Source organism: Coenobita brevimanus, chromosome 85, assembly GCF_032717465.1.
Source record: "Coenobita brevimanus isolate Jiangsu-jjx chromosome 85, ASM3271746v2, whole genome shotgun sequence".
Lineage (NCBI taxonomy): Eukaryota > Metazoa > Arthropoda > Malacostraca > Decapoda > Coenobitidae > Coenobita > Coenobita brevimanus.
In genome coordinates this window covers 19,001,630-19,020,626 of record NC_137038.1, presented here as the reverse complement: position 1 = coordinate 19,020,626, position 18,997 = coordinate 19,001,630, and the positions used below count along the sequence as shown (strand labels likewise).

The following is an 18,997-nucleotide window of genomic DNA, read 5'->3' as shown; positions in this document are numbered from 1 at the left end:
CAGGCATGAATTGGAAGGCCATGCCAAGGTCATCCTACACTGCTAAACACCAAAAACAAGAGGGAAGAAAACTAGACAAGTTGTGGTTTACAGTCATGTTAACCTTAAATTTATCAGGCACCTGCAAAATGAAACCTGTGATCGTTCACACAGCAAGGCATCCAAGGTGCTATAATAATATAAGGAGCATGGAAAGCATCTCTGATTTTTATTGGTACCGGACTAATAATGGTTGAATGACTTCCAGCGTCATAAAGGAATGGCTTCTGAACCATTTTGTGCCCGATGCTCATCTCATGTGCTATAAGAAGGGGCTTCCCTTCAAAGTGTGCCTTCTGATGGACAATGCCCCTTGCCATCCACACTACCTCGCGGATGGTCACCTGATGTGAAAATAATTTTCCTGCCCCCAAACACCACCTCTCTCATGCAACCCCTTGATCAGGAGATCATAGCAAACATGAAAAACTTCTACCACACCAAACTTTTAACTATCTCAGAGAAAAAAACGAAACTAATGAAGAAATAAGGATGACAGAGGCAGAGGATGAGCATGGAGACCTGGATATGGACGACCCCCTGCCGCGGGAAGAACTCCCCGACCCTACCCCAGCCCCAGAAGATGGACCCAGAGATGACAGTGAGGAAGTTCTGGCGACAATTTACTATCAAGAAGGCTCTAGAATTTGTTGTTCCCTCATGGAAGGAATAAATGAGGCCACCATCAACCATGCCTGGTACTGTCTGGTATCCGACCTTTGCCCTAAAAAGCCAGGTAGCGAGGTTCAGCAGCTGGAAGAGGCTGAAAAGGCAGTGTTGGCAGCAGCACAGTCGGTCGCTGGGTGCCGTGAAGTTACAGCTGAGGAAGTGAGGGAGATAGAACAAGAACAACAAGAAAGTGCCATGACCATCATTCTCAGAGTTGACGAAGATGAACTAGCCAACCAGCAAGCAGACCAACCAGAACCACAACCATGCCGAGAATTAACGATGCATAACCTGGCCAATATCCTTGCCGTCATCGACCAGTTGAAAGAAACCATCGTGAGCAACGAATGTGACCAATTTAGGGCTCAGGAAGCATGCCACGGTGTTGACAGGGCTCTTTGCTTTTTTGCTGACCTCCACAGAGATGGGGTTAACAAGAGGAAGCAGTCTCTAATCACAAAATTCATGAGAACCCCAAGCGAGCCAGCCCCATCGACCAGCCACCCTGCCACCCCTCCCAAAGCAGCCAGTGATCATAGCATCCCTAACCTTTTTGATTCTGATGACCCCAGTGACGATTCTGCCTTAGGGATTCGTGAGAGACGCAGAAAAAATACAGCAAGATGTGGAAATAGCCATAGTGATGATGTAGGCCCCGTGGGGCCACAGTAGCTGTACCCAAGCCTCGCCCCTCCACCAGTCCCATACACCACGCCAGGTATCACATCAGTGTAATTGCATTTTTATTTTTCATGTTTCTTACCTATGATGTTTTCTTATTAATCTTACTGTACAGTACATCAGTTCATGTTTGTTTCATTGATCGTTGTAAAATTAAAAGGTAGAGTCGAACAATTTGCCTATAATTCATATCTTTAATTGTTTCAATTTTGCAAATTTTGAATTTGCGAGGGTTTTTGTCAACCACATTCTCGCAAAATTGGAGGAAGGACTGTATAATTATTCCCTTGTACAAAGGAAACGGGAAAAAAGAAGTGTGTGGTAATCACAGGGGCATTTGTCTTCTTAGTGTAATAGGAAAAGTGTATGGTAGGATACTTATTGACAGAGTTAGGGAAATAACAGAGGAATTAGTTGGAGAAGAACAGGGAGGCTTTAGGAAGGGAAGAGGTTGTGCAGATCAGTTATTCATTCTTAGGTCTTTAGTGGAAAAGTTTCTAGAGAAGGGAAAGAAGTTGTATGCGGCCTTCATGGATTTGGAGAAAGCATATGACAGGGTGGATAGACAAGGAGTGTGGAGAGTATTAAGAATATATGGAGTAGATGGGAAGTTGTTGAAGGCCATGAAGAGTATGTATGAGGGTGCTAAGGCTGCAGTGTGTGTGGATGGTGAACTGAGTAAATTTTTCTTTTTGAAGGTTGGGTTGAAACAGGGATGTGTCATGTCTCCATGGTTGTTCAAGCTGTACATAGATGGGATAATAAGAGAGATACAAGGTAGGGCAGTGGATGTTAGAGTGGCCCTAGTGGTAGGGGGTTGTGTTTGGAAACTCCTTGTACTGTTGTTTGCAGATGATACTGTGTTGTTAAGTGACGGTGAAGGGGAGCTGCAAGGCTTGGTGGATGAGTTTGGGAGAGTGTGTAAGAAACGAAATCTAAAGGTGAATGTAGGGAAGAGTAAAGTGATGGTCTCTGAGAGAGGTGAAATCAGTGAATGTACAGCATGGTTGGATGGTGAGGAATTGGAAAATGTGAGTACATTTATGTACTTGGGTAGTGTGATGAGTAAGGATGGAAGTTTGGAGGGTGAAGTGCTTGAAAGGGTACAACAAGGAAGAAAGGTAGATGGTTCCTTGAAAGCAGTGATAAGAAACAGGGAAGTAAGCATGGAAGTGAAGCTTGGACGTTGTTGGAAGGACACAAGTCAAGGGTGACAGCAGTGGAAATGAGTTATTTAAGAGGAGCCTGTGGAGTCACATGGAGAGACAGGCTGACAAATGAGGATATAAAGAAGCGTTGTGGTGTGGATGTGGATGTGACAGAAAGCGTTAGGAGGAACACACTGAGATGGTTTGGACATGTGGCGAGGATGGAGGGTGAGAGACTGATGAGGAGGGTGTATGTGAGTGAGGTGGAGGGGGGAGAGGGAGAAGGAGGCCGAGGATGAGATGGAGGGATGGAGTGAAGAGGTATACAAGAGAGGGGGGTGTGAGCTGGGAGCAAGGCAGTGAAATGGCGGGGGACAGGGCGACGTGGAGGCGATTTGTTTGAGCCCACCCCTTGCAGGATTAAGGCATCTGACAATAGATAGATAGATAGGATTCATAAAAACCGCTAGCTATTGGAAAACCATGTAATAAATAATCCTGAGTACTGTATGCAGTAAATGAATGGAGCATAGTAACCCTGAATAAATAATTTATTATCTGCTCTGTAACATAGCTATCTACAAAAGAACTCTTCCTCAAATATGCACTGATTGTGTGGTGCAAAGTGATATCAACAACTCTTTACTGTATGAAAAAATACTTTGGCAAGAGGAAGTTTTTGGAAATCAGATGTTCAGATTTGGGAGTTCAGACTGTACAGTAAACCCTCGATATCATCATCATCATCATCAGCCATCTGAGTATCCACTGCAGGACCGGCCTATCCCTACCGAACTGGGGACGATACAGCCAATGTATCTCTACCAAGTGGCTTAGGCTGTCTAGTAGAGATTATATGTAGGGTGAGAAGTGCTTGTAAGTGTAATTGTTGTGTTGAAGTGGCTTTGGATGTGTGTGTAGTCTGTGAACCAAGTGTAATCGGCCCACGCAAGCCGACTGGGTGCAAGCATACTTTATAGTAGGCGACACTGGTTCAACCACAGCACCCCTGATGTTCGCCAAAGCAGTGCGTGGCCAGAAGAATGCTCCCAAAGTTTATTACCCTGGCGGGGAGCAAACCCTCGTTCTTCAGTGTACGAAAATGCGCACTTTACCACAGAGGCTCCAACCCTCGATATACAGAACCCTAATTAACAAATATCGGTTCTAACACCCACCATGAGCTGGCCAAACATTATGTTCATTTAACAAATTTTCATAAGGTAAAAGAATGGACATGTGGGAAAGTGGCATCCACACCATCCACCCACCAACCCACACTTGCTCCTCCGCATCCCACAGAACGCCGCATCAGTCTCTGGATGACCAGCATCATGAGAGGAGTCATAAATAGAGCATTTATTGTGAAAATGAGCCATTTCAACCTAGATGTATGTTATTGTGTACGACTGTATGGCCGAACGACGCTCTATATTCAATCTTTGTTCGCTAAAAGCCCCAGTGCCTGAGAAATTACCAAACAGCATGGTGTTCGGCTTTAACAAAGTATCCATTTTAATGTCATGGGTCTGGTGCCAATAAGGTCATTGCGTCAAGGGTGTACTGTACAGCACACCCTTGTTATCAACAGGATTTTTTTCAACAGACAGATTCCCCCCCTCCCAAGCTACTGTAGGAATTATTTATCATTTATTGACAAGGCAGGCACTGAGAGTCTTCTTGCCAACCCACTTACTGCTTTAGCCTCTAACTACTGTATTTCAATCTAACCATCTCTCTCATTTTTAATTAATAATAAAATATTCATAGTATCTAACACCTACTGTGGAAAATAATAAAAATGTTCATGTACATAAAACACTCATGATGCCAGCCTGTCTCCATGTTATGTGGCTACATACTGTACCTAGTCACCTGCTTTTAGCTCTACTCATTTCCATCTATGCATCTCACTTTTAATACAGTAAATGAGAAAATATTCTTGATATCTACTGCTCCTGGGGAGAAAAAAAAAAATGTTTACATAAATAGGCCTAAGCACACTGGTGGTGCCAACCTGTCTCTCTCGTGTTACATAACTATGTAGCTAGTCACCTGCTTTTCTCTCTACTCATTTCCATCTATGCATCTCACTCTCACTTTTAATAGTGCTTAAAGCTCCTGTGGAAAACGAAAAAAAGATTATGTAAATATGCATGCTGGTAGTGCCAGCCTGTTTTCTTTGTGTTACATAGCTACACAGCTAGTCACCTACTCTCGTCTCTACTAATTTCCATATCTATCTATCTATCTATTGCCAGACGCCTCAATCCCTCTCGGGGTGGCCACAAACAAATCGCCTCCATGTCGTCGTGTCCCCCGCCATTTCACTTCCCTGCTCCCAACTCACACCCCCCTCTCTCATATACCTCTCCACCCCATCCCTCCATCTCATCCTCGGCCTCCCCATCCCTCCATCTCATCCTCGGCCTCCCCCTCCCTCTTCCCCCCTCCACCTCACTCACATACACTCTCTTCGTCAGTCTCTTACCCTCTATCCTCTCTACATGGCCAAACCACCTCAGTGTGTTCCCCATAACACTTCCTATCACATCCACATCCACACCACAACGCTCCTTTATATCCTCGTTCGTCAGCCTGTCTCTCCATGTGACTCCACAGGCTCCTCTTAAATAGCTCATTTCCACTGCTCTCACTCTTGACTTGTGTCCTTCCAACAACGTCCAAGCTTCACTTTCATACGTTAGAGTTGGTATCACAGTACTGTCATGTAGAAACTTTTTCACTTCCATGCTCACTTCCCTGTTTCTTATCACTGCTTTCAAAGAACCAGCAACCTTTCTTCCCTGCTGTACCCTTTCAAGCACTTCACCCTCCAAACCTCCATCCTTACTCATCACACTACCCAAGTACATAAATGTACTCACATTTTCCAATTCCTCACCATCCAACCATGCTGTACATTCACTAACTTCACCTCTCTCAAAGACCATCACTTTACTCTTCCCTTCATTCACCTTTAGATTCCATTTCTTACACACTCTCCCAAACTCATCCAACAAGCCTTGCAACTCCCCTTCATCTTCACTCAACAATACAATATCATCTGCAAACTACAGTACAGGGAGTTTCCAAACACTATCCTCTCTCACCAGGGCCACTCCAACATCCACTACCCTACCTTGTACCTCTTTTAATACCCCATCCAAGAACAGATTGAACAACCATGGAGACATGACACATCCTTGTTTCAACCCAACCTCCAAAGAGAAAAATTCACTTAGTTCACCATCCACACGCACTGCAGCCTTCGCACCATCATACATACTCTTCACAGCATTCAACAACTTTCCATCTACTCCATATATTCTTAATACTTTCCACAATCCTTGTCTATCCACCCTGTCATATGCTTTCTCCAAATCCATATATGCCGCATACAACTTCTTTCCCTTCTCTAGAAACTTTTCCAATAAAGATCTAAGAATGAATATCTGATCTACACAACCTCTTCCCTTCCTAAAGCCTCCCTGTTCTTCTCCAACTAATTCCTCTGTTCTTTCTCTAACTCTGTCAATAAGTATCCTACCATACACTTTTCCTATTATACTAAGAAGACAAATGCCCCTATGATTACCACACACTTCTTTTTCCCCTTTTCCTTTGTACAAGGGAATAATTATACCTGACTTCCAATCCTCCGGGACTCTACCTTCCTCCAAGGCCAATCTGCACATCTTCCACATCCATTCTATTACTATCTCTCCCCCATGCTTCAGCATTTCACCACACACTCCATCAATTCCTGGGGCTTTCCCCAATTTAACTTTTTCATTGCTTCCACAACTTCTATCCTACTGATTTCTTCCTGTCTTCTCACCTCCCTCCTTCTCCCAGCCATTCCCCAGCCACTTATACTCGCATTACTTCCATCCTCTACGTTCAACAATTCCTTAAAGTGTTCTCTCCATCTGCTCACTTTTTCTCCCTTCTCCACTAGTAATCTACCATTTTTATCTTTCACTCCCCTGCTAACCTCACTTCCACCCTGTCTTACTCTCTTCACCTCTTTCCAGAACATCTTCTTACAGTCCCTCCACTTTACACTCAAATTCTTCCAAATTCCTCATCCACTCTCTTCTTACTCTCTCTTACTAATCTTTTCACCTCTCTCTTTCTTTCTACATATAACTCTCTCTTCCGCCTCTCAACTTCTTCCACGCCCCTATTTCTCATCCATTCATTGTATGCTTTCTTCTTTTGTGCCACAGCCTGTCTCACCTCTTCATTCCACCACGCTGTTCCTTGCACCCCCCTCCGTCTTCTCTTCCTCCCACACACTACATCACATGCTGCACATATTTCTTCTGTAAATATCCTGCATACACCTTCCACGTCCCCCATCTGCTCCAGTTCATATTTGCCCAATCGTTCCTCCACTTCTCTCTTATACTCTGCCTTTTTCTCATCCTCTTGTAACCTTTCCAATCTCCTTGCAACTACTCCTTCCTCTTGTCTTTCCCTTCTTCTATTCCTCCATCTTACTTGTATCCTAATTCTGGCCACCACCAAGTAGTGGTCAGAAAGTCCACTCCCCCAGCCTCTATACGCTCTTGCATCCATTACACATCTTCACCATAATTTATGCTTCAGCATGAAATGCATCAACATTTGGTGCCAACACTCTCAAATAGTAGACATTCTCTCAGTTTTTGGCTCTTGCATTATGTGGGCAAAATTTTGTGTTAGAGTGTAAGGCAGTTGTTTTCACTGTTGAACAACAGTGTACTCGCCTCATTCTGGTACTTTCACAGTACTTTTACTCATCAGTTTTGTGTGTTTTATTAGCTTATAGTATAGTAAGAATATCAGGGAAGATGATGGTATACAATTTATACCATTAAAACCAATTTCTAGGGCACAAAAATACATGGGATGTTTTCCTTTGTGCGCAAGTCCAGCCTGCTCTCGTGGCATTTTCTCTGATCATGTCACACACACTTACAGAAAACTTACGGTATGCAAGGGGGTTAAGCATCAAACTTAAAAAGAATAATTTGTTTGACATGGAGGATTATCTGTTCAGTACCCTGTCTGTGTCTCTCACCATTGATACCCCCACTTGGTGGCAAAAATGCAAGGTCAATTATTCACTCATGTTTTCAATTCACTTTTTGAGAGCTCTTTTCTGTGCATGCAAAGCATCACTCAACTTTTCATAATCTCACACCCAACATGTTCATAATGCTCTGTTTGTTTCTTCAAGTGAAGATGTAGCCTAGGTGGGGGGGCACAGATGATACTGTACTGAGTCCAGGGGGACCACAAGTGTTGACAATGGGTCTGGGCAGGCAACAGATGTCATCATACAGAGTCCACAGGAGCCACAGATATCACAGAGTCCAGAGCAGCAACAGACATCATCATACAGAGTCCACAGGAGCCACAGATATCATACAGAGTCTGGGGGAGCCACAGATGTCATCATACAGAGTCCACAAGAGCCACAGATATCATAGAGTCCAGAGCAGCCACAGATGTTGTTATACAGAGTCCACAGGAGCCACAGATATCATACAAAGTCCACAGCAGCAACAGACATCATCATACAGAGTCCACAGGAGCCACAGATATCATACAAAGTCCAGAGCAGCAACAGACATCATCATACAGAGTCCACAGGAGCCACAGATATCATACAGAGTCTGGGGGAGCAACAGACATCATCATACAGAGTCCACAGGAGCCACAGATATCATACAAAGTCTAGGGAAGCCACAGACACTATCATACAAAGTCCAGGAGGGCCACAGATATTATCATACAGAATCAAATGGAGCCACAGATATTATCATACAGAATCAAATGGAGCCACAGATATTATCATAGAGTCCAGGGAAGCCACAGATATTATCACTGAGTCCAAGGGAGCCACAGATGTTACTGTACAGTATAGGGAAGCAATAAATGATATTGTACAGTCCAGGGGAGCCACAGATGTTACTGTACAGTATAGGGAAGCAATAAATGATATTGTACAGTCCAGGGAAGCCACAGATGTTACTGTACAGTATAGGGAAGCAACAAATGATATTGTACAGTCCAGGGGAGCCACAGATGTTACTGTACAGTATAGGGAAGCAACAAATGTTACTGTACATTCCAGGGAAGCCACAGATGTTACTGTACAGTATAGGGAAGCCACAGATGTTACTGTACAGTATAGGGAAGCAACAAATGTTACTGTACAGTCCAGGGAAGCCACAGATGTTACTGTACAGTCCAGGGAAGCCACAGATGTTACTGTACAGTCCAGGGAAGCCACAGATGTTACTGTACAGTCCAGGGAAACCACAGATGTTACTGTACAGTCCAGGGAAGCCACAGATGTTACTGTACAGTCCAGGGAAGCCACAGATGTTACTGTACAGTCCAGGGGAGCCACAGATGTTCCTGTACAGTCCAGAGGAGCCACAGATGTTACTGTACAGTCCAGGGGAGCCACAGATATTACTGTACAGTCCAAGGGAGCCACTGATGTTACTGTACAGTCCAGGGAAGCAACAAATGTTATTGTACAGTCCAGGGAAGCCACAGATGTTACTGTACAGTCCAGGGAAGCAACAAATGTTATTGTACAGTCCAGGGAAGCCACAGATGTTACTGTACAGTCCAGGGAAGCAACAAATGTTATTGTACAGTCCAGGGAAGCCACAGATGTTACTGTACAGTCCAGGGAAGCAACAAATGTTATTGTACAGTCCAGGGAAACCACAGATGTTATCACAGAGTCCACGAGATCACAGGTGTTGTTATACTGACTTTAGGGGGGGGGGGCCACAAAATGAAAAATTTTGGAACTCACTGTGTTCTAGGTAAATAAATAAAGCTTACCTGGCTCATGGATCATGTAGTGTACCCATCCTTGGCTCTGCTGGACCCCAAGGCCACGCCACTCTGCCTCTGACATCAAATGAGTCTTGGGTACCAGCTTTGAGATGTCCTTGGGCAGCATCACATGCCTGTTGATGCAATACTATATGTGGCAAGTGACTAAACAAATATTATTCCATTCAATAGACCACATGGGAATCTGTTGAAGTAATTGGAAACTATTTTGTGGGAAGACAAATGAGAATGGTTATGAAACAAATTCTTCCAGTGAAGGAATGTAACTAGCAGAGTTCTCTAAGGCTCAGTGCTGGCTCCAGTTATGTTTCTGAAATGTAAACAATGTGCCTCAAGGGTTGAGTAGTTGTTGGGGTTTATTCAAAAATTATGAAACAAATACCTGGTATATGAATTAGTTTATGGTTAAACCAAAAATTAGAAATGCCCAAGAAATTAACAGATAGTTGTAAAGAATTGCAAAATGACCTGGATAAACTGTATTACTGAAGCCAGGCCTGGAAAATTAATGTTTAAAAACAAAAAAAAAACACAAGTTTAGAGACGTCTGAGAAACAAGAGGCCAAGATGGGATTACAAAATGGGTAGAGGTAATTAGTAAAGGAAAAGAAGATAAAGATGATGCAGTGGTGGTAGTGGTAGTTGTGATGGCAGTGGTGGTCACAGCTGTAGTAGTAGTAGTAGTAGTAGTAGTAGTAGTAGCAGCAGTGGTGGTGGTAGCTATTATGGCAGTGGTGGTCAAAGTAGTAGTAATAATAGTAGTAGTAGTAGTAGTAGTAGTACTGTAGTTGTAGTAGTAGTAGTAGTAGTACTGTAGTTGTAGTAGTAGTAGCAGTGGTGGTGGTGGTGGTAGTTGTGTTGGCAGTGGTGATCATAGTAGCAGTAGTAACAGCAGCAGTGGTGGTGGTGGTGGTGGTGGTGGTGGTACAGTACCCTCGCATCCAGTACGATATTTTTGGCAGACAGTACTGGACTAAATCCATATTGGACAAACAACAGACCTTATGGGAAAAATGAATAATGTCAGACAAGCCTTGAAAAACTCCCCTAAAAATTCAACCTAACTACATTTTGACACAACCACGACTTTACCAATCTTTAACCCCTAAAACGCGGATCGTCGCGTTTGCGACGCTCGGCCATAAGGGCAGGATGGCGGGTCGTCGCGTTTGCGATTTTAGTAAATTTTGAATAACCGCGGGCAAGCAGGCTCCAGCTGGTATTGTCTATCAGTACCACCACCCTCTAGCTACAACTAGCATACTTTACCTTTGTACTACTGACCTCAGTTGTTGCCAAATATCGCGTTTTCCCCCCGTACCCCCCCCCCACCACGGCCCGGCCAGCCTGGCTGTGATACATGGCAGCGCTCTGAGCGCTCAGAACTGTAAATCTGCGATCTCCTCTCACAAGCAGTTTATGCTACTAGGAAACGCTTGTTTCCCCAGTTGTAACACTAGCTTTTTGTCTCACGGTTTGCCTCTGTTTAGCGTCAGTTTACTGCAGGCTTTCAAAGTGAGATTATGGCGAGTTCTAGCTCTTCCCAGTCAGTGCAAGCGGCCGACAGGAACGAGAATAAAGTGGCGGACGTAAGGCAGAATAAAAAGCACGCCGTGGTGATCTTTTGGGAAGTAATATGATTGAAAATAATGTAGTATACATGTTTTTAGCTGTGAAAATGGAAATGTTTGTTGAGTGACGGGAAGACCGCCGCCACAGTGCATGACGGCAGTACGCTCCGTTGATTTTAGCCTTATTTTCAGTGCTTATTGTACAAATACGGATTCCTAACTACCTTTACGTTGTAGTATAAAGTTTACTGTGACAGAATGAGGCTGTGGTAGAGGGGAAACCGGGTTGCTGGAGGTGTGAAAGTGAAAATTTGGTTACCCAACTTTGCAAGTCTCCACAAGTCCTTGGGTAGTCCACGAAGGCTCAACACCTGTCTCTGGAGAAAGCTGAATGTAAGTACTATCTGCCATACCAAGTATAATGTTCTAGGGTTAATCTCTGATTTTTGGCGAATATTTTCCTACAGGTACTCAGACCGCGATACAACCCCGCCACTCGGGGGGGATCGACTGTAAACACCCGCGTTTTAGGGGTTAAGGTGAGTAGCGATGGGCTTGGGGGGGAAGGGGGAGGGGTTTCTAAGGCTGCAGGAGGTCCTACTGACCCCCTGAAGGAGGGCTGTCAGGATCCTGAGGAGGCCTCTCTTCCTCAACCTCCCTCATAAATCCCTCATAGTCACACACTGACACATCGTCATCTCTGTCATCAGGGGGAAGTGCAATACTGCAATCTGACTGGCACACGTCATTAGTCACAAGGAAGGCACACTGGACTGGCGGGGCAGTACGAAGGAAACGTTCCTCGGTGTTGGCCATCTTCCCGTGCGCACGCACGTAACAGTACTTGACACAGCACGTCAGTACTAGAGAAGAACTCCTCGGATTTTGCCCACTTTGCATGGCCAATCTATACTAGCCCAACAAATCCATACTACAGTAATAATTTTTTTTTTTTTTTCCAACCGTACTGGACAAATATAGTACTGGACAAATGTGTACTGGACGCGAGGGTACTGTAGTAGTAGTAGTTGTGGTGGTAGTGGTGGTGGTAGCCCCAGTCTACCTGGCCGAGTAGACCCATCATCCACAGGAAAGAGACTACCCCTGCGAGGTTGTCCAGTGCAGTGAACCAATGTTCCCTTAAGGTAGACAGAGCCTCACCAAAGCGAGATGTGAGGAAGAGTGTGGAGGTTTGGTTTCTGGACGGACACTGCATTTGCGTCTTCTCATCCAGTTAACCGGGGCACCATAGTAGGCTCCACACCATTCTAGAAGTGTTCTAGGAACAATCCTCAGGGCTCTGTCTTCCTTTTATTCATCAATGACCTTCTAAGCTGTACATCTAACCCTATACACTCATACGCTGACGACTCCACCCTTCACCTTTCCATTCGGTTCCCGCAACCCCCATCTCAGCAGTTACTTCAACAAACACGGGATGAGCTATGGCACACCTAATGTCTGACTTGGCTCATATCTCTGACTGGGGTAAAAATAATCTGGTTGTTTTTAATGCATCTAAGACTCAGTTCTTACACCTATCAACCCGACAAAATCATCCACAGGTATACCCACTAATGTTTAATAATATTCAGCTTAATCCTGCATCATCCTTGAACATGCTTGGGGTTTCATTTACTCAGGACTTATCTTGGAAAGAACATATTACATCTCTTGCAAAATCTGCTTCCAAGAGATTAGGTGTGCTAAGCCGACTCCGTTCTTTCTTTACCCCTGCACAATTGTTGACTCTATACAGGGGTTTTATCCGCCCCTGTGTGGAGTACAACTCTCATGTGTGGGGAAGCTCCCCATATACAGCTTTTCTCAATAGGGTGGAGTCAAAGGCTTTTCATCTCATTAAGTCTCCTCCTCTTACTGACTCCCTTCATCCTCTGTCTCTTCGCCGCACTGCTGTATCTTTATCTCTTTTCTATCGCTACTTTAATGGTCACTGCTCCTCTGAACTGTCTGCATGCATTCCTCCACCTCTACAACAGGCGCGTAGCACCCGTCTAGCAGCAAACTCTCATCCCTTTTCTGTCCAACTCTCTAATGGAAGAGTTAACCGTTACTCCCAGTCCTTCATTTATGCAACAGGCCAACTCTGGAACTGTCTCCCTCTGTCTGTATTTCCTGCTGCCTATGATCTCCAATCTTTCAAGCGCAGTGTGTCCAGGCATCTCGAAATGATCGGATCTTGAATTTGGCTTTCTATTGTACAGTATTTTGTTTTTCTCTTGGGGGGAACTGTTATTGCGGGCTCATGGCCTTTGGTTCCTTCTTTCTCGCATTAAAAAAAAAAAATTCATACAAGATGACCTATCACCAGTAACACTGCATTATTAGCAAGATAACTAGAGGGAGCTTATGGATTACCTTGAAATGAGTGGCACTGAACTATGGATGGGAAGATGTTTTGAGTACTAACAATGTCAGAGATCAGAGCAATAGTGGTGTACTGTATTTTGAAAACAAATCAAAGAAGGTACAAAGAATGGACAAAAAGATGATTCCTGGCCAGAGTTTTCCAATAAAGAAAGACTGGAAAACAAATCTACCATCATTATGGGAAAGAAGAGAGGGAAATTAATATGAGGGTTAAAGGTGTATGAAAAATGAAACAAATGAAGAGAGAGGACCTTTAATGTTTATGTCTGAAGGACAATAGGTCCATCCATCCATCCATTGCCAGACGCCATGTATCCCAAATGGGGTGGCCAATGGCTTAGAGTTAATTGTTTTACAGGGAGGGGCACTAATCCTCCACCAACCCCACTTGACGTAGGGATGCCAACAGCATCTGGTGTTCCCAGGCGGTCACCCATCCAAGTACTAACCAGACCCAACGTTGCTTAACTTCGCTGATCGGATGGGAAGCGGTGTACTCAACGTGGCATGGCCGTTGGCAATAGGTAATGAGAATAAATTAAAGAGATGTAATAATGACGTAAAAGGATTAATTCCCATACAGAAGTACAGATACACGGAATGACTTGCGAGGAATGGGTGGCATAAGCATAGAACATCCATGTGTTAAAATGCTGGCCCAGTAGACCTGTCAACTGCAATTACGCAACTGCTTCTATGGAAATGTCAAATAGGTTCCCTACTCTACTTATTTGTATCTGTCTTGGTGTGGTATGTGTTGTGCAGTGCTCCATTATGTGTTATGTTATCTGGTCCTATTCTACAAGTGGGGAACATGTCACCTGTTATTCCATTCTGCCCAAAGCTAAGCTGGTAACTGAGAAAAGGTGGGCGACAACTGATCTATGCCTACCTAGGTGAACTCAATCAGCTCTATTTAAGGATACCTCTGATGGGTGAATGCTGCGAGAGAGCCCTGTGTTCTAAATGACGTGTTGGGCTGCCCAGTGTGTGAAAAAAGTAAGTTGGTGTTTCTTCACTGCTAGTGTTGGAGTGTCTGGAAGTGGGATGTTACTGATGGGGGTGTGGTATTGTTTTTTGTGTTTGGTTGTGTTGTGTGGCTGTCATGTAATGGCAATGGCATTGTGTGCTAGTGGAGGCTGCCGTGTAGAAACTGAATGCCTCTCCATGTCAAGATATTCTCTAACAGAGAGGGCTTTGGTATCAAAGTGAGATATGGGAATGGTGGCTATTGGTGCATCCAGTGATGAAGGATGGAGTACTGTTTTGTATGGTCTGCAAGGTGTTATAGTGGATGTTTAATAGCACTGAGGGCCATGCCAGGGACACATAGGCCATAACAGGTCTGACATTTTCTGAAGAGATGGGAGGCTACTTCTCTTTGTTACTCAAAGTCAATCCCTGTAAATGCCATAAATGCAACGAGTCTAATAGTGCATCACGTCTTTATCCCTTGTATGTGGTCCGTGAATGAGAGTCCAGTGTCATGTCACTCCACAGATCTTATTGGTGGGGTTGTGCAGCACTGCAGCATGGTTAAGTGTGATGTTAGAGGTGTACACACACACACAAGTAAATTTTTGACCATGGTGATTTGGTGTGGCAATATTTTTGCCTGTGAGAGGGCAGCACAATCAAACACCTTCAATTCTCAGTGTGGGCGAGTCTCTTGAGGCAGCTGGATGATCAAAATTGAGGTTCACCACACCACAGCCATCACACAGTTGTCTAATCTTACTTTCCTTCAAAAATATTAATATACAAAAGTTTAATAATGTCCCCTTTGTAATATGCTCCAGGAAATATGATTCTGGTCAAGTAAGCAAAACAACTGAGTACTGTGTGTGTGTGTGTGTGTGTGTGTGTGTGTGTGTGTGTGTGTGTGTGTGTGTGTGTGTGTGTGTGTGTATTCTAACCTAACTGTTCTAACCTAATTGTATCTTTACAGGAATGAGTCAACCTCGTACTATCTTGTGTATTAAACCAGTTTTATCATAGATAACCATAAATTTACTAATAGTTTTGGCACACACCATTTCATTCAGTGGTGCATTCCATTGATCAACTACCCTATTTGGGAAACTGATTTTCCTTACATCTTTATCACCTCCTCTTTTTATGCGGTTGTTTTGCTATGTCCTCTTGCTGATGTTTCCCCATATGTTATATACTCACTCATGTCTCTTTTCTCTTTCCCTGTGATGCATTTATAGAGCATAATCATGTCTCCTCTTTTCCTTCTCTCTTGTAATGTTGGTAAGTTCAGTTTTTCTAGTCTTTCTTCATGGCTTAGATCCCCTAACCCCTACATCGCGGGGTTGTTTTTGCTCCCCTTGCACATCCCACGAGGATGTTTGAGCTCCGACTCTCTATCTATCTATCTATTGCCAGATGCCTTAATCCCGTTTGGGGTGGCCACAAACAAACCGCCTCCAAGTCACCCGTGCGCCAAGTTCAAATTACAGATGGAAAAAATCGGATCTTTTTTTTTTTCGTTTTTTGACAATTTTTGGGTTACAAAGGCCTGGGCCCAAAATGTCCGGATAGTGGTGGGGTTTCCGGTTATTGGGCATCCAGATATTAAAGGGATTACTGTATATTAAAAATTCTTTGAATTTTATTAACCCGCCCTGTGCCAGTTCCGTTTTAAAACGGTCTGATGTAATTGCGCACTCAGTGCCAGTGCCGTTTTAAAACGGTCTAAAATAATAAACTTCACTGTGACCGCATTTTTCGAGATTCGTTGGTAAAAATTGGCAGACATGTAAGGTAACTGCTCCTTTACCATCCCCCCCGGCTGTCAAGGCCATACACTCACTCGCTTCCCTCTTCACGCTCGCTCTGCCTCACTCTGGCTATGTGCCTCACCCAGTGCTGTACATAGTGAAGGCATTTTGTAAATATTTTCATGTAAGTGTAAGTTGTAAATCCATCATCCACTCACTTGATGTAGTGCTGCCTACTTCTTCCTTAGCCTTCATCATTCTTTTTCTGTGCCTGCCCTTCTCTCTTCCTATTTCTCCCATCTTTCCTGTCACTTCTTATTGCCTTTCTTTCCTTTACAGGTGGCCTTACATTGAGTGACAAGCCAAATGGTTTCTTGTAAGCCAAGAAACCATTTACAATGCTGGGTGGTAACCATATAACCAAACCATACGTGCTCCCTACATGTCAACAAGTGGGTTGGTGGAGGATTAGTGCCCCTCCCCGTAAAACAAATAACTCAAAGTCAAGTGGCCACCCCTTAGGGGATTAAGGCATCTGGCAATAGATAGATAGATAGATAGTAAGTTGTAAATATTTTCTTGTAAGTGTAAGGACTATATAGTGAGATCAAGTTGTAAATACCTTCTTGTAAGTGCCAGGACTGTACATAATGAAGTCAGGTTGTACCTATCTTCAAGTAAGTGTAAGATAATGCATTCACAACGAGGAAGACACGAAAATTGTGATAGATGCTGAAGTAATAAGTAATCAGAAAAGTGTACTGAACATTGCTATACCTTCCCAGCATAAATACCTGAGTATACCTTACATAGAAAACAGCTTTCTCTCACGTACGTGGTGAGCGTGAGAGAGTGGCTATACATGTAGACGAGTGTGCTGGATTGAATAAAACCCATTTCCGAGTCTCGGTGAGCATTTTAATGGCGAAATTCGTTGTTTCCACATCAAAATCTATCATTTTAGCAAAAAAAAAAAAAAAAAAAAAAAAAAAAAAAAAGGTCGAAAAATGGCAGGCACTGGGGGCTAAACATAGCCGGCACGCGGCGGGTTAAACAGGAGTCCAAAATTATATCCCTCACCACAAAGGAACAAAAATAAGGATAAAGACATGGTTTAACACAGAATGTAAAAAATTAGAAGAGAAAAGAGACTTGCAATAGAGACAGAAGACTCAATAGTGAGAGGACATATAACAGCTATAAACAGGCAAGAAATGGTAGTACAAGAACACAAAGAGAAGCTCAAAGACTGTTTGAGGAAGACTTTATAAATAAAAGTAGTGATTAACCTATGTTGTTTTACAGCTGCATCCGAAGCAAAACCAACATTAAGGATAAAGTACAGTCCGTCATGGATGAGGGGATAATCTGTATCCAAGAAGATACTGTATTTGTGAAATACTGTACTTAACAAAAAATTCCAATAACTTTTTACATAGCCTAAGAGAGTAATTTTGAGAGACATAGTGAGGAACATGCATGCCCATACACACATCACCAGATAGAAGAATATTGGAGCAAGAGGTACAGCAAGAGTTGAACAAATTAGACAAAGGAGAAGCAAATGGTCTTGATGAAATTTCAGGTTAGGTGCTACATGAATGTGCAAAAAAGATAAGTAGACCAGTATATTTTATATTCAAGGAATCCTTAAGTCATGGTAAACTACCTGATTTTTGGAAGAAAGCAAATATTGTTCCCTTATTCAAGAAAGGAAATAGATAGAATCCACTCAGCTACCGACCAATGTCCCTGGCCAGTGTTTTAATTAAGATACAGTACCCTCGCATCCAACATGGGAATGCAGCAAAACCCCAATATAATGGACTAATTGGGTTCCAAGCCATTCTGAAAAAAGCGATATTTCAATAAAAGCGACATCTGGACTTCACCCTGCTAATCCGGACTTTTTCCGATACAGTATATCAGACATTAGTCCGGATTTCACCAACGTTTTTTTAACTGTTTTCACTGTCATTGCAGTACTGTACTGTGTTACACTTCACTACATTAACCTCTACAACGCGGGGCGTCGCGTTTGCGACGCTCACCGAAAAGGACATAACGGTGGAGCGTCACATTTGCGATTCAAGTTAATTTTGAATAAATGCGGGCAAGGATGTTCCAGCTGGTATTGTCTATCAGTACCACCACCCTTTAGCTACAATTAGCATACTTTACCTCTGTACTACTGACCTCCGTTGTTGCCAAGTATCGCGTTTTTCCCCCCTCCCCCCCACCACGGCTCGGCCAGCCTGGCTGTGATACATGGCAGCGCTCTGACTGCTCAGAACTGTAAATCTGCGCTCTCCTCTCACAAGCAGTTTATGCTAATAGGAAACACTTGTTTCCCCAGTTGTAAAACTAGCTTTTTTTCGCACGGTTTGCCCCTGTTTAGTGTCAGTTTACTGCAGGCTTTCAAAGTGACATTATGGCGAGTTCTAGCTCTTCCGAGTCAGTGCGAGCGGCTGACAGGAACGAGAATAAAGTAACGGGCGTAAGGCAGAATAAAAAGCGCGCTGCAGTGATCTTTTGGGAAGTAATATGATTGAAAATAATGTAGTATACGTGTTTTTAGCTGTGAAAATGGAAATGTTTGTTGAGTGACGGGAAGACCGCCACCGCGCTGCATGTCAGCCGTACACTTCGTTGATTTTAGCCTTATTTTCAGTGCTTACTGTACAAATACGGATTCCAAACTACCTGGACGTTGTAGTATAAAGTTTACTGTGACAGAATGAGGCTGTGGTAGAGGGGAAACTGGGTTGCTGGAGGTGTGAAAGTGAAGATTTTGTTACCCAACTTTGCAAGTCTCCACAAGTCCTTGGGTAGTCCACGAAGGCTCAACACCTGTCTCTGGAGAAAGCTGAATGTAAGTACTATCTGCCATACCAAGTATAAT

The 18,997-nt window shown here is 43.6% G+C and overlaps 1 protein-coding gene and 1 non-coding gene across 2 annotated transcripts in view; both read right to left on the bottom strand.

Moving 5' to 3' along the window:
* Positions 1-18,997, bottom strand: part of LOC145410368 (cyclin-dependent kinases regulatory subunit 1-like) — a 146,456-nt gene that overhangs the window by 25,127 nt on the left and 102,332 nt on the right. The window contains exon 2 of the mRNA XM_080280519.1: positions 9,393-9,520. Within this exon, the coding sequence (XP_080136645.1) occupies positions 9,393-9,520 (128 nt within the window). The remainder of the gene's footprint in view (positions 1-9,392; positions 9,521-18,997) is intronic.
* Positions 13,770-13,888, bottom strand: LOC145410518 (5S ribosomal RNA). The gene has a single exon (XR_013899302.1). It is a non-coding gene; the product is annotated as a 5S ribosomal RNA (ribosomal RNA).